The following is a 19,986-nucleotide window of genomic DNA, read 5'->3' as shown; positions in this document are numbered from 1 at the left end:
CTAAGACCAGTTTTTTCACAACTTTGGAGCTTTCCATGAACTTTACCTAAAAAATTATATCTCTACTTTACCCAAGAATCGATTTCTCAAACTCTGCTGGAATATTCTCATTTTTTTACAAACATCATCAGGTATCACTCTTCTTAATAATTTCCTTGGCCTAAAGTCCCATCTAGTCACAAACTTATTTCTCTGCTCCCTTTACAATTAATCTTTCAAATGAACTACCTCTAGTAATTGTTTCTACTTCTTCCAACCCCATAATATATTCCAGTTGTATTTCTTGTCAAAGACACGTGAGATCTTAACACTACTTCATGCAAAGATTGCTCTTCTATCTTACTTTTATTTCATATCTCAGGAGGATTACCGTGGTTAATTCCTTCAGCTACCCAAAATAAAACACCTTTTTAGGTTTCTGTATCACCTTAATCTTCTCATTTTCCTTCTCCTTCCACTGTCATTTCTTGTCAGATAACTTTAATAGCTCTTCCTCCTTCTCGTGCTGGTTTCCAAATCTTGGAGCCAAAGACTTAAATCTTTACATTGGTTCATTAGTACTATGGTTCTCCATCTGTGCCCACTTCTTAGGTGATCTAAGAGGTCTGCAGTGCTCCAGAAATCCATATCTCCAGCTCTGACCCCTCACTTGAGTTCCAGATTAGTATATTGAATTGATAACCTGACATCTAGGGATATTTGACAAAAGGATTTTGATAAAAGGATTAAGAAATTAGCTTTCCTTACTTAGTTATCATACTCATACATCTATAAAAGAATCATACCTGTTACACTCTTAGGAGTATCTGCATCCTAGCATCATACATAATACCCATATGTCATTGGGCTTAAAATATCCTTTTCCGTGTTAAGTAATAAAATATATTTTCTGTTATACTTCCTTAGTTTGTGCTGGGAACAAGAAAATGGACACCTTTTATATCTTTATTTACTCATAATGTTTTCAAAAAGTATTCATTGATATGCAGAAAACTGCACATTTTAATGTCTATAATCTGGGCATATGCATACTTCAGTAAAGCTATTAAAACAATATTAATGAAAAACTAGCACGTAACATATATTGGAGATATAACAGGTAAGAAAACTGAAAATGATCTCGTATAACTTATATTCGAGTGAGGAAGACTTCATTGTTTATACCAAATGTGCATATGTGTAGGCATAGTGGTGTGTATGTGTTTGACATGGATATGCGTGGTGCTTTGAAGAAAAATAAAGGAGTCAACAAAATAGGGAGTGGTTGCATCAGAGAGGATACTGCCTGCTCCGTAAAACAAATTCACTAAATATTTGTTGAATGAATTAACTAATGAATGCCATGTAAACTGTATTCTAGTCAAAATGAATAGGAATCCTATTTTAAGTGGAATTCTGAAGTTTGGAGGCAGGATTTGACCTATCCTGTAACATTTAATTCAAGGTCATGCTCAATGGAGTCTCAGAATCTTGACATCGTTTTTGCACTTCTCTAAATGTCTAATTTACTCTCCAGGGATTAAGTGGTTCTCTGGAGAGAATGTAGTTCAATTATCAGTGAAAAATAAATGCATATTTTAATTTTGGATTAGCACATTTCAAGCTTTAGACTTTTCAGCATTTTTCAGAGACTAAATCTCAAGAGAATGATCTCAGTTTTAAAAAGGCTGACTTTCTGCCTTGGATTCAGAAGGAGCATTTTCTACTCTTTGTTGAATTAATTAATGATGTATTGATTCTTTCATAGCTTATACCACTTATATTTTCATTGAAGCTATAAATTTCACATTGTATGACAGAAAACTTACATTCCTCCAAAAACCAACAAATAAAACAAAACTAATAAACACCATCACTCCCAGTGAATAATTCTCAAGGACAAAAGGTAGGATGATTCAATTTATCTCAAAATCTTCAAGTATACAAAGTTTCGGAGTGGACTCAAAAAATATTCAAGTAATTAAGACTAAATATTTCAATTGGAATATGTATGTCCTAGACACTGAATTTAGTGTTACCAACTAAATGAACATGGATTTTTTTTAATAAGAGAGGGATTTAAGATCTCTAATAACAGATAGGAATTTTATAGAATAGTCAACATATGCATACACATACATATTGAAATGTGCGTATAGATGTATACCTATGTCTATGTATACTTATATGTGTGTGTGTGCAGAGCAGGGCACTTTAATGTTAGAAAGGGTACAAAACACAGCATATTTAAGACCCTCTAAAGGGCATTAAATAAAATAATTTTGTTCTCTTCTATGCAAAAACTGAGAAAATGTCTACAATTTTCAGCCTTCCTCTTGTGTGTGTTCTATGCATATATATAGACATACGTATACACATACACATATGTATACACATACACACATATATAAGATCATATATATCATATAGAATATAATTTCATTTATGTCAATTTATATGTTTGTTAAATATATAATGCAAGTGTGTTTGTGTATATTTGCCTAAAGTAGAGCTCTAAAAAATGGCTACACATTTTTAAAAGTGGTTATTTTATAGGGCACTGTTTTAGCTGATTTTAGAGATAGGAAAAACAGTTGAAAGACTTTTTCTGTCATCTAGGTGAATGGTGGTGGGGATGACAGTTTAGGAGGTAGTTGGATTACTGAAACAGACTTTTTGAAGGTAGAAGCCAACATAATTATCTAAGCGATTGGTTATGGAGGGTGTACAGAAGAGAAAAGAATGATTTCTCTCTTAATTTTTTGTCTGTTTATTTAATTTCATCTGAGCAAATGGAAGTATGGAGGTACCATGACTTAAGACAGGCAATACTTGTTTGGAGCAAATTAAGGGAGAGCATGAGGAATTCAGCTTTGGGTTATGTTGAGTTGCTATTTGACATTCATGAGGAGATGTGAGTAAGCAATTAAATTGTAAGCCTGGAGTCTGGAAAAGAGGTCAGGGCTGGAAGTATAAATTCAGGAGTTGTAGGTGTATACATGGTATTTGAAGCCATGAAACTGAATAAGCCCACCAAGGTAGAGTGTAAACAGAAGAGGAAAAGATCAAGAATTGAGCTCTGAGCTACTCCAAACTTAAGAGTCAAAGAGAGAGAGGATGAATAAGAAAGAAGAATGAGGAGTAACCCATATGGTATGAAGAAAAGTCAGAGCCTGGTGTCTTGAAAGATTAAGAGAAGAAAGTCTTTCAAGGAATAGTAAGCAATAAACTCTGTCAAATGTTATTGATAAATCAAAAAGATGAGCACAGAGAACTGACCTCTAGGTTTGGCAAAATAAAGACCTGAATGACTTTTATGAGAACAGTTTCCATGGAGTGATGAGGTGAAAGCCTGATTAGAGTGGGCTTAAGACAAAACAGGAAAAACAGAATTGGATACAGCAAATACATTTAACTGTATCAGGTGTTGAATTGCAAAAGCAAATGCAAGGGATTGGATGATAAGTGGTGAAGGCAGAAAGATCAAGGGGGGAGAAGAAAAGAGCTGGGAGTTACAGTAGGATATGGATCAGTAAGGGTTGATCATTAGAGACCTTACACACACACACTCATTTTTAAATAAAATAGATTACTGTATTTACTTAAGAGATCTCATCTTTTTTTTACTATGATAAGAAAATAAAGAAGTTTAATACACATTATCAAGACATCTTAGAAGTAAACTTACTTATAGCAAACGAAGAACTGCTCGATTTTTCTAGCTTCTTTTTTTTTTTTTGTATAATTTATTTTCTTGGTTTCTTTCTTACCCTAACACAAAGGTCATCTATTCTGAGATAATGGTATGAGCAACCTCACAGCAGTGACTGAATTTGTTTTCCTGGGATTCAGAAATTATCCAGAGCTACAGTGCCTTCTCTTTATGGTGTTTCTAGTCATCTATATGATCACTCTTTTTGGAAATCTTGGCATGATCCTATTAATCAAGATCGACTCACGTCTCCACACTCCAATGTACTTTTTCCTGAGTAACTTGTCCCTTGTTGACTTCTGTTATTCTTCTGTCATAACTCCAAATATGCTGGTGAATTTCTGGGTGGAGAACCCAGTCATTTCATTTAATGAATGTGCCACTCAATTCTTCTTTTTTGGTTCCTTTGCTGGCATTGAGGGCCTCCTGTTGGCCGTGATGGCCTATGACCGTTACGTGGCCATTTGCAAGCCTCTCCTTTACACAGTCACTATGTCCCCTGATCTTAATGTCCTCCTGGTGTTGGCCACATATCTTGCAGGCTTTATAAATGCTGCCATTCACACTAGGCTCACCTTCCAACTGTCCTTCTGCCTCTCAAATATCATCAACCACTTTTTCTGCGACACTCCACCCCTCCTGAGACTCTCTTGTTCTGACACACATGTCAATGAGGTTTTCAATTTTGCTTTTGCCAGTTTTAATGAACTGAGCTGCCTCCTGACTATTGTCATTTCTTATCTCTACATCCTCATTTCCATATTAAGGATCCAGTCTGTTGAGGGGAGGCACAAAGCCTTCTCCACATGTGCTTCCCACTTGATGGTGGTCACCATATTCTTTGGCACAATCCTGTTCATGTATCTGAGCCCCAGTTCCAGCTACTCAATGGAGCAAGACAAAGTGGTATCTGTGTTTTATACAGTGGTCATTCCCATGTTAAATCCTTTCATCTATAGTCTGAGAAACAAGGAAGTTAAAGCTTCCTTAGGTAAAATTTTTAAAACAACCTCGTTTTACTTTTGTACTTAGAATCATCAAAGCATGGGATTTGAGAATTCTGAGGGAACTTAGAAATGACCAAACCCACCTCCATTGACACTGGCTTCATTTCATTATGTCATATGATTTTTGGATAGTGGAGTTGGACAAACCGTCCTAGGCATCCTGGGGAATAAGATCACTTTGTATACATCCCACTTATTCCACACAACATCTATACTTGAAAATAAACAAATATCCCATTTCATTTCCTCATTCAGAGGTATAAAACCCAACACAAAATTGCTGAGGCCAAGCCCCATGGTCGTGTGGTTAAATTCCATGCACTCTGCTTCTCTGGCCCAGGTTTGCAGGTTCAGATCCCAGGTGTGGACCTACTCCATTCATCAGCCATGCTGTGGAGGAATCTTGCATACAAAATAGAGGAATATTGGCATGGCTGTTAGCTTAAGGCTAATTTTCTTCAAGAAAAACAGGAGGAGGATTGGTGAGGGATGTTGGCTTAAGGTAAATCTTCCTCACCAAAAAAAACAAGGTAGCTGAGGCAGGAAAAGACTAAGTGGCAGGAGGAATGACCCTATTTTCTTCCCTGTTCCATCACTCTACTATTAGAGGTAGCATATGTAACTGCCAGAGGACAGGCAATAAGGAGTAGGCTGAGCCAGAATATGGCCAAAGGACTAAAACAGGGCTTAGAGACTCCCTCTTGTTCCTAGTGAACTAGAGAGAAATACCAGAACTAAATCCTGGTAGAGGTGCTGAGGTCAAGTGTTTCTTACCTGGACAAATCAGGTAGACCCCTGAGAGCATAATGGGAACCAATCACAGGGTATATATGAGGGGGAACCAAAGAGCAAAGACACCAAGGATCAAGGAGTGGAAATTTCTGTGGTTTAGAAAACAGGAATTCTTCATAATTCCTGAAGATCAAGTGTCATGTTGTTTGATCTTTGAATGGGTAAGCAGTTTATACTTAAAGAGCTAGAGCAAGATGGATATCCTTTCCATAACATCTTAGCAAATAACCATACATACCTATTTTACTGCTGGCTGCATGTTGATTGGAACAAGTTTAAAGCTTTCCATCAGTTTGACTGATATTTTCATAAGTGGGATATTTCCCCAGTAGGACTGGATTTTCTTTAAAGACAGTGACCACCGACATCTGAACATAAAGTGTTTTAAACTGGTTAGGAATCAGTAAAATATACTAAATATGATCCTAGTATATCCCTTTCTCATCTTAAGATTGATTGTCATCCTCATAGAAAAGTAGCCAGTTAAAAGAGACTAAGGAATAATTTTGCTTTCAGCTACAGTCTATGATTTTTTATAAGAAATTAAACCCAGAACTTATCATTTAATACTCCCTTTTCTGCTTTTCAGTCATTGTATATTAAAAAGGCATAATTTTCTTGCTTATCCAATGGTTTTTGTCCATCTTACAGTTGTTATTATAAAGAGTTCTTCATATTTTAGACACAGCACAAGTATTATCCCCTTTATGTTTGTTCCTGGCCCTCCCTTGTCCTTCCTAAAGCAAACAGTTGCACATCACCATTTGTGTAATTCTAAGGATATTGCAACACTAATCAAGCTTTACTCACAGAAAAAATCATAAAAATGCAGTGTAATGCTTTCCAACATAGACTGAGTGCTCCTTGAGAAAATAAACCTCTTCGCATCTATCTTTATATTTCCATGCCTTCATAGCAGGCCATCAATAAAGGTTTTAGAATTAAGAAAGAATCATTCCAGTGGAAGACACAGGGAGAAGGAAGACAAAGTGTTGCTTCTGGCATCTGGAACTGAAAGTATTCAATAACCAAAATTTCAAAAAGTCAATGTTAGAAAATAAAAATTACCTTATACCTGGCTGGATATTGTTCTATTCTTTTTAAAACAACCTGTACTATCTTCTTTGAAACTAAACATTTTAATAAACAGATGATATTTCAGAGTCCTGTGTCTTTCATTTTGCATAAAATAAATGTGATTTCAACATATAGTAATAGTACCTTTTCAATGAAGGAACACAATAATGGATTCAAACTAGCACAGCCCTGGAATACTCAGTACCACCATATCTTTCCGTCTTTCTCTCTCTTTATCTCTTTGTCTCTCATTTCCTCTCTCATTATGGATTCACTTATTCTCTTTCACAGACTTTTCACATGATAGCCTCACATTTGTATAGTTTAGACTGACTGCATCACAGGTAAGTCTCTTTCTCTTTAGAAAGGACAACTGTTGCCTGAAATTGTTAACATGCAAAGAACATGATCTGCTCACCATGACACAAAATCCAATCATCAAGAAGCAAGATGGTGGCAGAGAAAGGACGTTTATTACATCCTGCTTGCATGGGGGATAATGTCTGGCTAATGTCCAAAAGAACCATCTTAAGGAGGGCACAGAATCTTGAAGCAGTTATATAGTCCATTGGGTTACAGGGGTGTGGGTTAGAAAGGTTGACCCTCTGGTGTTGCAGACTGGGAGTGGCCACACTGGATAGACTCTTTATCCAGGGGTCATCACATTCCTAAGGAAGTCAAAAGAACAAAGTTCTTGTCTTATTGCGACTGGGAGGTACATGCATAAGCAGGGATCATTAAACCTACAGAACAGTTAGATCTCCTGAGGGTGCCTATCCAGCTGGATCAGTTAGTCAGAGGTCATTCAAAGTTACAATATGGTTTCTTTTCTACAATATGGCTTCCCTTATGTCAACCTTGTGTTGAGCGGCTATCAAAATGGCTCATGATTTCATTGTATGTAGGTGTGCGGGGGTATGTATGTATCTGCATGTGTGTATATGTTGGTGGTAGGGGTGGGGTCATGAATTGTCAGAAGAAATCTTGCTCTACAGTAGCTACTGCATTCCACTGTACATTTGCTCAGTAAAATTAACTTCCTTATCTATCCATTGCTCATTTAATTTGCAAACCCCCAGTGTAAGCAGCCTTGCTGTATGCTGTTTATACCTCAACAAGAATGTTACAACTAATGTTAACTCTATTTGTAGATGGGTTAGATGTTTTTCCATGTGAAGCAATTTGTGGAATCCTTTTTTCAAGCATATTTGCAATACTGCCTATCATAGTGCCTAGAATTCAGCTGATAGAAAAATACAAGTATGTTTGGTGATTTCAGCACACTGAGTTGCAATGCTGACCAACATTATGTTAAAAGTGATTGGCTTGAGATCGCTTTTCACATAATGAAATGGTCAGGATCCATCCAACTAGCAGATTAAAATCATTACAATTTGGCTTATTAAGCCTATGTGGGGGAGGAAGACAAATCCTCTACCCTCATGGTCCTTCTGACTAGGCTATGAATTAAATTGACATGAGACAGAATAAGAGGAGAAAATCAAAGAAGCTTCATAACATGTATACATGAGAGAAACTCAGGAAAACTGAGCAATTCAACAAAATGGCTTAGCTGCCAGCTTAAATATTACTTTCAGCTAAAGGCAAAAAAGGATGTTGGGGGTAGTGCTTTGGGATTTCAGAGGGGATGAAAACAATTTACACAGAAATGGAAATGCAAATGTTTGTTAAACAAGTTTTGCTGGGCCAAAAATGGGGCTTGTTGGTGCATTTTTATCACAGCTATTTTACATTATACGATAGCTATCTTGTGGTATTAACTCCTTCCAGGAACAAGCGTTCTATGTTAAATTCTTTTAGACAGTTTGGGGGAAGGTCAAATGTTCTTCCTGAGTTTTCTGAGCCTTTATTGTCTTCAGCTCAAAATAATCCCCATATCGGAGTGATGCATCTTGGGAAGGCCTGCCCCCCAACACCTGCTTGCTGACTGCTTATTCTAATCTATTTAAAATCAAAACCCACAAGCCAGAAGCTTCCTAGTCTGTTTGTAATTGTTACACATAAATGTTTGAACTAACTACCAGCCAGACCCTCCTTATGGGATAGAAAGTTAGGAAAATATCAGGCCGTAAGTCATTACAGAAGACATGACATTTAGACTAAAGCTTGGAAAACGCAACTCTTGCTCCTTTGGTTTTTCTATGGTTCCTAGATTTGAGATTTCATGTGCTTTTGCCTTTATGCTTATATCAGACTGCCTGATAACATAAATATCATCTTTGACTATTATACTAATCATTTAGTGTGCCTGATTCTCAAAGAAAATGCAATTTGTGTGATGGATAGATTTTTAAAATTAATTGGCCCCATCAGCCTGGGTAAAAACTCGTTGGGGCTCTATCTCCACAGAGAAAGCCCATAAGTAGTTAGCTTGGCAAGCCCTGTTGATTGCTTAAAACTCTCTTTCTGACTACTTCTTTTCCATCTCACCCTCCTCCTTCCCCTCCTTTTCCTCCTGCTTCTTCTCTCCTCCTTCTTTTCCTGCCTTACCCCTACCCTGTCCCACGCTTCAGTGATGTTGGGAACAAAAACGGGCAAGAGATGAAAGATACACCATGGCATAGCGGTTAAGTTTGTGTGCGCCACTTTGGTGGCCTGGGTTTGCAGGTTCCTGGAAGCAGACCTACACACTACTCATGAAGCCATGCTGTGGCACCATCCCACATATAAAATAGAGGAAGATTGCCACAGATGTTAGCTCAATGACTGTCTTCCTCAAGGAAAAAAATAAAAGAATAAAAAGATAAACCATCTGGCTTTCTACATTCCATTCTTGAATTAATTTGTAAAAAAACACTCTAGTGAAGAATGTATTTGAGGAAAACTTTAGCTTTCAGTGTCTAAGCTTTTGGTGTGCATTAATCTATAGTACAAAGAGCCCTTATAATATTGTGCCTTGCATTTTTCTTTTTAAATCAGTACCTCAGTATTAAAAAAAGAAGTGCATAATTTGATCTTCTTGACGCTAAGGGAAGCAAAATTTATCTTTAAATCATCTTTATGGAGGTAAATTCACTCTCAATAAAATGTAGAAATTTTAAATGTACAATTTAATGCAGTTTGACAAATGTGCATAGCCACTTGGTCACAATTCCAGTTTTCAAGGTTACTGTGCATCTGGGGAGAGGACGTGGGAATAGCATAAGTAAAAATTGCCATGAAGATCACTCGTCTTAGCATGATTCTGTCTTTTTACTGGAATAAACTCTCGTAGAATTTGCTGTCAACCCTTGGTTAATTTCCAGCACTTTGAAAAAGTCCACTCAGATTACTTTTGCCAGTGTTCTCTTTACTTTTATGGAGGCGCAGGTTTTGAGAAGTCACTATCCTACCATTCAGGAAATTGATCCCCCTCTCCATATAATGTTTTTTGAGACTCATTTAAAGTGTATGGGTAGTTTGTTCATTTTTACTTCTGCATAGTAGAACATTATATGTATACATATACATTATGTATATGTATACATTATGTATACATATACATTATATGTATACATATCAATTTGTTTATGCATCCACTAATATGCATTTGAGATTCTTCGTGGATATGTGTATTCTTTTCTCTTGGATAAATACTTAAGGGTAGAATTTCTGGGTCATAATGTCTTTAAGAAATTGTAACTTTATAAAAATTTCATAAGGAACTACCAGTTTTCCGAAGTAGTTGAGTTAGTTTACATTTCATCAAGTAGTGTATTATGAGAGCTCTAGTTGCGTCACATTGTTTCTGTCAATCCTTTTAATTCTTGATATTGATGTGAATGTGAAGTAGTATCTCATTTTACCTATAATTTGTGTTTCCTTGACTATTATAGATATTGAAATTCTTTTCATGCAGTTATTGGATATTTATATATCTTTTTTTTTTTTTTTGAGGAATATTAGGCCTGAGCTAACATCTGCCACCAATTCTCCTCTTTTGTGCTGAGGAAAACTGGCACAGAGCTAACATCTGTACCTATCTTCCTCTACTTTATATATGGGATGCCTGCCACAGCATGACTTGACAAGCCTTGCATAGGTCCGCACTTGGGATCTGAACGGGCGAACCCCATGTTGCCAAAGCAGAACATCCAAACTTGTCCACTGTGCCACTGGACTGGCCCTCCGTATATCTTTTTTTATGAAGTGTCTGTATACATTTTTGCTTTTTTAAATTTAATTGTCTAGCTGTATTTTGATCAATGAATTTTGGAAGATCTTTATGTATTTTGATATATAAAGTCCTTGTCAGAATTACTTAATGAGAATATTCTTCATAGTCTGTGTCTGGCCTTTTCATTATCTTAACATTATTTTTTATGAGTGCTGGTTTTGAAATTTGATGACATAAAATATATATATTTTTTGTTTTATATCTAGTGATTTTCTGTCCTTCCTAGTAAATTCTTGGTTACTTCAAAATCATGAAGACATTCTTCTATAATTTTTTATCCTGGAGAACTTTTACATTTAGTATTTACATTTAGTCCTATGATCCATGTCAAATTAATATTGGAGTATTAAAGCATGATGTGATATAGGAATTAAAATTAAATTTTGCTATACAGATATTCAATTGTTCCAGCAACATTACCCATTGAAACCCCTTTGTACCCTTGTTCAAAAATCCACTGACTATACATAAGTGGATATATTTCTGGATTCTCCATTCTGTGCTGTTAATCTATTTGTTATCCTTAGATCCACACATTGCTTTGAGAGCTGTAACTTCTTACTAACTCTTGAAATTAGGCAGTGTAGATAATTCGATAATTTTTATTTTCTCTCAAAAGTGCTTTGGCTAATTTGTCTTTTTTATATCTATATATATTTTAGAATCCATTTACTGATTATTGAAAATATAAGCTTGCTGAAATGTTGACTGGACTGGCATTAAAACTATTGTTCAATTTAGGAACAGTTGACAACTTAATATTGAATTGATGAATAAATGAAAAGTAATGGGATATATTGGAGAATATAAGGCAGATATTCCTGTCATATATGATGGATACTTTTTGTTCTAATACACTATATAACCACCCCGTACACCCACTTCTTTGGAGTTTTTCCTTCCTTCATGAAGGTACTCTTCCTGGTTATATGTTCCTTAGATCTGACTCATAATAAACTCACCCAAATTTTGATTTATAGATTGATTATGAATTATTTGTGTCAACAGAATATTCCAATCTACAAGTGAGGTATGTCTCTCCATTATTTAGGTCTTCTTTAATTTTTCTCTCTGGCATTCTGTGCTTTTCACTATGTATCTCTTGCACAGTTTTTATTGTATTCATTTCTAAGCAGTTTGTGCTTTTGATGTTATTGTAAGTGATATTTTAAATATTTTAATTGCCAATTGTGGTAGTTTTTTACATTCAAATGTAAATTATTTATGTATATTGACCTTGTAATCATGTCACTTTCCAAAATATACTCAACTTTTCTTTTGCATATATATTTTAGTTTAGTTTCAGGTGTACAACTTCCTGGTTTGATATTAGTATGTATTGTGAAAACATCACCACAATAAGTCTAGTCAACCTTTTTTTCATATTTTAAAAGGAGATTCTATGTAAACTATCATGTAATCTGTAAATAATATAGTTTTATTTCTTTTCAAGTCTATATAACTTCATTTCATAGATTGGAACTTCCAGTACAATGTTGAAGCTACTTTAAAAAGATAGCCAATTGAATAATCATAAAAATATAAGTAAGAAACTTACAGTGTCAGAAGGATATTTCCAGCTATCTGACTAGTGTGACATTTGTGTAGCTAAAGTCTTTAGATGTCATTTTAGTAGATATATGCCAACTGGTCATTGCAGTTGAAGCAGAGTGATATTAACTAAAGAATTTATATCTTCAAGTATAATTTAAATAGAGTCCAAAGATAATAAAATAAGAATGCATGAAAGACTTCTTTGAGTTAGTATTATACACTTAGGTAAAATCTGTCCCCTCTAACCTTATTCATTACTCTGATAAATGAACATCAAATTCTTATGTGTGCACTTCTGATCAAGTGATCACATACTGAAAAGTGTGGATACTTTGCCCTTCCAAACCTGAAAGAGCTACTTCATTTCTTTTTGTCTGCCCATTCAGTTACTACTGAGTTAGTCCTATTTCGTGTTGAAAAAAATTTTTGTAAATCATAAGATTATTACAATGTTATTATATATTAAAGTATATCAGAAAACATTTAAATACATACATGCGTTAAGTACTTTAGAACAAATTTTCTTCAAACTAAATGCTGCCATCTGCTTAAAGAAGGGTCAAATCTTCCAGTATTTTTGTGCAAAACAAGAAATCTCCACATTAAAGGGTCAGGAAATGAGGGCTCTGCAATCCCAAAATTAGCTCTTCAATCCTACAAGAAATTTTTCTTTCATGGAAATATTTAAGCAGTAGATTTTACTCTTTAACTTTTATTATTTTGTTTGTTCAAGAAATCAGGAAGAAATAGAGGTACAAATTGAAACAGAGAAATCTTTCCACTTCAATTTGAAAAAAAATTTATGGTAATGCTCAAATATTCTCAAAAGTAGTGAGTTGATAACAATCTATATTTTTATATTGATATATAGCTTTTTCTCACTGACTGACTTCTCACAGTGTAACCCGGTATTTGGAGAGTTAACAAAATCAGAGATGCCTCTCCTCTTGGTCATACTACACTTTGATTCTTTTCATTGTATTGACGTGGAACTATCAGTGCACTGGACAGACTCGTAGCACCAAACAATGTCCAAGTATTCTTTATTTTGCTTTCAATCCTCCTCCTAAATCAGTGATTTCATGAATCATCAATTTTATTCATGATCCTGGCTCTCAATCTCATCTTTGATCCCTAGCCTGTTGATGAAATTAACTCTCTGGGGCAGATTGGTTCCAGTACGAATCCAAAATGTCCACCTTCCAAAGGGTCCTCACCTCTGACCAGTACTTCTACATCCTTTATTTGGTTATGTCACCCTTCTGCTCTCCACACTGTTTCTGTTCTCCAAGTCTCTCATCAACTTCATTATCTTTCACCTCACTCTCATTAGATGACTTAACCTCAGTGCTTATAGAGAAATAATAAAGATTTCTGTTGAGAATTCTGTCATCTTTACTATACACAAAAAAACAAAAGCTGTCTGCCCATATTTTCCTCCTTCCATTTTATTAAAGATGATGACTAATTTCTCCATCTGTGCTAAAGATTGCATGTACTCAGTACCAAGCAGGGTACACGATGTTAGGTGTGGACTTTGGCCTCAAAGGAGAATCTAGGATCTCAGAGAACCAAAATAAGGTTATGCCCTTGAGGAACAAAGACTGTTTTAATTGGATTTTTTAGAATGACTTCTAAAATACTCTAGGGAATGTACCCAAGAAATCCATTATAAATCTTCCCATCTTGTTTTTACAAAATATGGTAAGTTAACTTTTACAGGTAGGTCATTTTTACATTTGTTAATGAAAAATACATTTGCTCTTTTGGGTGGAGATTAATATTATCAATGTAAAAAAATTATTTTCATCAGTTCTGTCTGTTTTTTCTATTCATATGTTAATATTTCATGACATCTCTAAAAATTAATTACTATATGCACGCTCTTCTGATGTATATATGAAAACTAAATAAAAATAGCTTTAGGTTGCAATTCTGAGGCATGATTTTTCCAGGCATATCTTACTTTCACAAAGAATTGAGATTCAGTGGCTCTAGGTGGGAACTAAGGCCACATTTAAACTTGATCTGTATTTCCCTAAACAAATATTTTCATATGTATATTAGTTTGCACAAAAATGATGACCAAAAACTGCCACATTCTTCTCCAGGTATGTGCATTCTTTATCTACTATTCAAATTCTATCTTCTCCAAAAGGCCTTCTTTGAATGGCCATCTAAAAGCATCTCACCTTTGTTTTTCTTCATAATTCTTGCTTCTAACTGACATTACTTTATACATTTTTATCTATGTGTTTAATAGCTGTTCCTCCTCCTACAACACATGCCCCATGAGCGTGGGGAATTTCTTCATTGCTGTAACCCCAGAACCTGGAACAGAAAAAGAAAAAACAATCCTCATAGTGTACATGAAGAAATGAGTGGGTGAATTTGCAAAGCAGAGAGAGTAATTACTAGTTCTCTACCTTCTAAGTCATATTTCAAGAGATGAATTCACTAATTCAATGCCTTCTGAATGAAATTAAGGCAGATATTTATGAGTTTCAAGTGAAAATGCTGTACCGAATATTTATTTTCTAGCTTGTATCTGAAAAATAAGATATCAGATGGGGAGGGACCTTTGAAATCCAAATTCGTTCAGTTTTCCACTTGAATGATTCCAATGACCTGCTGTTTTTCATAACCGATTTTAATTTCTATGCTTTTTTTTTGCACAAACTTTGAAAAAAATTGACAAATATGGAGTTCTCCTAGATGATAGAAATAAAGGTGTGATTATATATAGAAATATATATATATATATAAACAAGTGAGAAAGGGAGAGTTTGAGATACAGAGAGAAAGAGATATTACAGAGACAGAAGGCAAAAATATTTATGTAGAAGTTCTGATGTGTTTGTTGAAAAAAGAATAATTTCCCCATAGGCGAATAGATCAAAGAGTAAATGATGAAGTGCATCTACTGGGATAAATGGAATAAATGAAGAATCTGGATCAGACAGAACTCTTCACTTTCAGTTTTCAAGGGATAAGAAAATGTCTTCCCAAAACCACACTATAGTGATGGAATTCGTACTCTTGGGACTCACAAACAACCCAGTACTAGAGAAGATCCTGTTTGGAATATTTCTGGTGATCTACCTAATCACGCTGGCAGGGAATCTGTGCATGATCATACTGATCAGGACGAATTCCCACCTCCAAACACCCATGTACTTCTTCCTTAGCCACCTCTCCTTTGTAGACATTTTTTATTCCTCCAACATTACTCCAAACATGCTGTACAATTTCCTCTCAGACCAGAAGACCATCTCCTATGCTGGATGCTTCACACAGTGTCTTCTCTTCATTGCCCTGGTGATCACTGAGTTCTATATCCTTGCTTCGATGGCATTGGATCGCTATGTAGCCATTTGCAACCCTTTACGTTACAGTACCATAATGTCCAAGAACATTTGTATCTCTCTAGTCACAGTCCATTATACTTATGGCTTCCTCAATGGACTCTCTCAGACACTGCTGACTTTTCACTTGTCCTTCTGTGGCTCCCTTGAAATCAATCATTTCTACTGTGCCGATCCTCCTCTTATAATGTTGACCTGCTCTGACACTCATGTCAAGAAGATGGCAATGTTTATAGTTGCTGGTTTTACTCTCTCAAGCTCCCTCTTCATCATTCTCATGTCCTACCTTTTCATTATTGTAGCCATCTTGAGGATCCGTTCTCCCGAAGGCAAGCACAAAGCCTTTTCTACTTGTGGTTCCCATCTGACAATAGTCACTATATTTTATGGAACCCTCTTCTTCATGTACTTAAGGACTCCATCTAAGAAGTCTGTAGAGGATTCCAAAATAATTGCAGTCTTTTATACTTTTTTGAGCCCAATGCTGAACCCAGTGATCTACAGTCTAAAGAACAAGGATGTGATCCAGGCCGTGCAGCAAATGATTAAGGTAAATCTCTTTCATAAAATTACCGTTTAAGCATCTTTTCATTTGAAATGACTAAATGTCTGTGGTAAGATGGTGTTTAGAGCCTAGAAATGAGAAAGAGAGGGTTCCCAACCGTACTAGGGTCCCTAGTGCAAGTTTGTTTTTGAGGATCAGCAATTTTAGTCTGTGGGACATTCCCTTAACACATAACAAACATCTCTCTTTGTTAAACTAAGAGTTGTGTTTCCAACTCCTAGGAAACAGAATATGCTGCTATCCAGATTTATAATCCTATTTGAAAAGTGTATTTTAGAATCATTGTAAAAGTACTCTATACTCCGTCTAAATAATTGTATGCTTCCTTTTATTTTTTAGTCATGGGAACTACTGTGGCTTTCAGGAACCAAACTTAAACTCAATTTTGGCAACTCTCTTAATCCAGATACTTTATTTCTTTATAGGATTTTTTTAAAAAAACTTTTTTCTATTTATTTACTTCTATTTGTGATTTAATCTTTTCACTGTGTAAGTTGTGGGGTGAAAGTCATCTCAGAATTTCTTCACAGACAGGATAGAACATAAATCAACATGCGTAAATATAATCATAAGTCACACGATTATAATTTGGTACTCCTTTTCATATCACTTTTCATTTCAATCTTTGCAAATGAACTAGTGAGAAAATTATTATCTCCATTTATAACATTTGGATTCTTAGGCACAGAGAGATTAAATGACTTACTCAAAGTCACTCAACCACTCAGTAGCACAAAGGTAAATCCCTTGATTCCAAATTCTTTCCTCTTTCCAACTCACATTGCAGTGGTTAAACTCCTCAGCATTGCAAATGCTGGACAGATTGCTGGGGATAATAAGCTACTGAGGTTAGTCCTGTTCCAGAAACCATGGTGAGTCTGAGGAGAGTGATATAGCTGATAATGGGTAATGTGAATTTCCTCTGACATTTCAGGTAAACATGATAATTTGTGTGCAATATACAAAGAATTATCCTACTGTTCTATGTAAAGCAGACAATATTGAGATGTGGTAGACATATTTAGTTGGCATTTTACCGATATATTTTCCATATTATAAAAGCACACATGTTCATTTTAAATAACTAGAAAATACAGACAGCTAATGAAGAAGCAATATTTATCAAAGACATTTCCTAAACCACTGGATGGTTTCCCTTTGTGTTTTTGTTAATATTCCTTCTCAATAATTTTATGCATATATAATTAATAAAACAAAATTGGAATCAATTGTCATATACAAGTATGAATATTGATTTTCAGTTGATGGTATAATGTTTACATTTCATATGGACAAAATATTTTTGGAGAACATAATTTTTAATGTAGTGTAATACTTAACAATTAACTGATTTTGAACTTAATTACAAAAAGAATAGGTATAGATTACAGAAAAAGAAACTAAAAATACTGAAAGATATAAGGAATGAAAGCAAAATTTACTTGTAATTGCCTATCTAAACAGAGCCACTCTCAACATTTTCGTGTAGTTTTTTCCACTTGGCTTATCTTGCGAACCATTATTCCGTCTTATTGATGTATCTTAGTATTTTTAAGATTAAGTTATATCTCTGTGTACATATTTCTATGATTGGTCCTTTAGGATACATCTCTACAAGTGTTACTAAGTGCTACTAAACAATTACTAAGTTAATTGTTTCGAACAATTTTAACACTCCTGTTAATCTTCTATAGATAAATTTTTATTCAGAAAATTTGTAACACTTTATACTTATGACAAGCAATATTTGAGGATAACCATTTCGCTGTACTACTATTAATCATAGAAAATATTATTTAAGATTATTTACTTCTTTGATGTTTCAACTGAAATTCTTAGGAAAAGACTGGAATTTTTTTTAACAAAAAAGTTTGAAATGTATATTTAATAAAGAAAGAAAATACCTCAGCTTGATGATTGCCCTTCATGTTATTTCTGATGGTTTCTCACATGAAGAATATTTGCATATTTGGAAAAAATTTTATCTATTTTTTGTTTTGTAGCTTTTCTCAATTCTCAATTTAAATAGGCAAGTATCTATGTTATGTTATTAATTTTTCATAATCATATTTTATAGGAATATCTTGAATTATTCTAGATATAATTTTGTTGTATGTTGTAATGTTGTACGTAAGTTTTCCTTGACGTTTTTAACCCACTTCCTCACATTATTTATTGGGCAACCCTTTTTTGCCCCACAGATTTGCAATGTTCCCTTTATGATACACTAAGTGAATACATTTCTGGTATATTTCTTCTGTTCCTTTGACAAATCTATATCTATATTTGAAGTCAAATTCTTATAATTAATGTAGGTTTTAAATGTGTTTTAAGCTCTGGCAGAGGAATTCTATCTTCATTATTTTTCTCTTTCAAGTGTAATTTGAGTGAAAATCAGATGCTTCTAGCTATTCAATGTTTTTACCTCAGAATTTATGCATGTGAATGTTCACTGTAGAAAGTATATGCACACATATTAATAAGATCAAATATGACTATAGATGCAACACACATGCATTGTAAATTCTTTTAGGAATATGGAAGTTATTTTGGTATTAATAGAATTATTATAGCTTGGTCCCCAGATCTGATGAAGAGACGTATGGCATGGAGTCCACAGAGAGGACTGCTTAGGGAAGAAAGGTTACAAGTGAGTTAAGGGTGTTTTTGCCAGAAAGGCAGAGAGGTGCTGATGGCCCATAAATGAGGAAAGAAGCATTTAACTTTTACAAGTTAATGCTGTGTACTTGTTAACACTTTTGCACAAACATTCATTTTTCCATTATACCATTATGTGTCCATTATGCAACACTGTTTTTCAGGGATTATCTCCCAAAAGGACTGACATGCTCACATGTACTCCTCAACTGTGAGTCATTTTGAACACTGAAAAAAATTATAGAGATCCAAACTAAAATAAATATTAACTTTTTAAATCATTGGAAGAAATATCTGTTAGCTTAATTGCAGTGGACAAATTCACAGTTGAAAAGTCACTGAAATTTGACAATAAAAGAGGCATCAGATATTTTGGCAAAGATTTTGCCCAAAATAAGCTAAAGTGTAAACTTATTAAAATACTATAAGTTGGTAGAAATCTTACGAATTACTAAAACACCATCATATAAATAAATGTTAAAGGTTATGTACGGAAAGTTGATAAAAACACAAACATGCTAAAACTAATGAGTACAAATATTAGAAAGCAAAAATTCGAATTAACAGACAGTTTTGTGTAGTCTCTGCGTTTAAGAAAGTTCAAAAAGACTGGCACTTTCTACATTGATGGCATCAAAAAGAATGATAAGATGAAGCTTTTCTGGAAATCAATTTAACATTGTGTCTTAAGGAATCTCAAAAGTGTTTGCATACTTTTACAGTTAGTCCAATTTTGAGAATGTGCTGAAGGTATAATGAGAAATGGGAGGAGATTTTCATAGCAACGTTTGCTTTATGATGGAGAAAAGGGAAACAAGTTATGTATTACATACAGGTCACCCACACTTTACACAGTACTGGGCTAACTGAAACCTGTACAGACTGGAAACATGTGCTTGCTTTGCATGGATCCCAGTTACCACAACACTGTTCAAAGTGAGGACTGCCTGCATTTAATAACCGGCTAGGCATAGACATGTGCCAGACAAAATAGAAGCTGGCTGTAAATATCTAGAATCTCTGGAGGGGTGTATTGACTGTCATCATCAGGAGACTGGGACTATAGCATGACAGATTTTTGCATTAGAATGTTATAAAGA

General features: G+C 34.7%; 2 protein-coding genes across 2 annotated transcripts; both read left to right on the top strand.

Annotated features, from left to right (window-relative positions):
- The first annotated feature begins 3,784 nt into the window (after window positions 1-3,784).
- LOC139040615 (olfactory receptor 5AP2-like) lies at window positions 3,785-4,723 on the top strand. Its single transcript, XM_070487363.1, has one exon. It carries the CDS (start codon window positions 3,785-3,787, stop codon window positions 4,721-4,723), a length of 939 nt encoding a protein of 312 aa, XP_070343464.1.
- Window positions 4,724-15,295: 10,572 nt separating this feature from the next.
- LOC139040712 (olfactory receptor 5M10-like) lies at window positions 15,296-16,243 on the top strand. Its single transcript, XM_070487472.1, has one exon. It carries the CDS (start codon window positions 15,296-15,298, stop codon window positions 16,241-16,243), a length of 948 nt encoding a protein of 315 aa, XP_070343573.1.
- The last annotated feature ends 3,743 nt before the right edge of the window (window positions 16,244-19,986 follow it).

The sequence above is a fragment of the Equus asinus genome, chromosome 17, assembly GCF_041296235.1.
Source record: "Equus asinus isolate D_3611 breed Donkey chromosome 17, EquAss-T2T_v2, whole genome shotgun sequence".
In the NCBI taxonomy this organism is placed as follows: Eukaryota; Metazoa; Chordata; class Mammalia; order Perissodactyla; family Equidae; genus Equus; species Equus asinus.
The sequence above is the reverse complement of the archived record's forward strand: the minus strand, read 5'-3'. Positions and strand labels throughout refer to the sequence as shown.

Excerpts from the sequence above, each read along its gene's own strand:
- LOC139040615 (XM_070487363.1), top strand. The coding sequence starts at position 3,785 with ATGAGCAACCTCACAGCAGTGACTGAATTTGTTTTCCTGGGATTCAGA.
- LOC139040712 (XM_070487472.1), top strand. The coding sequence starts at position 15,296 with ATGTCTTCCCAAAACCACACTATAGTGATGGAATTCGTACTCTTGGGA.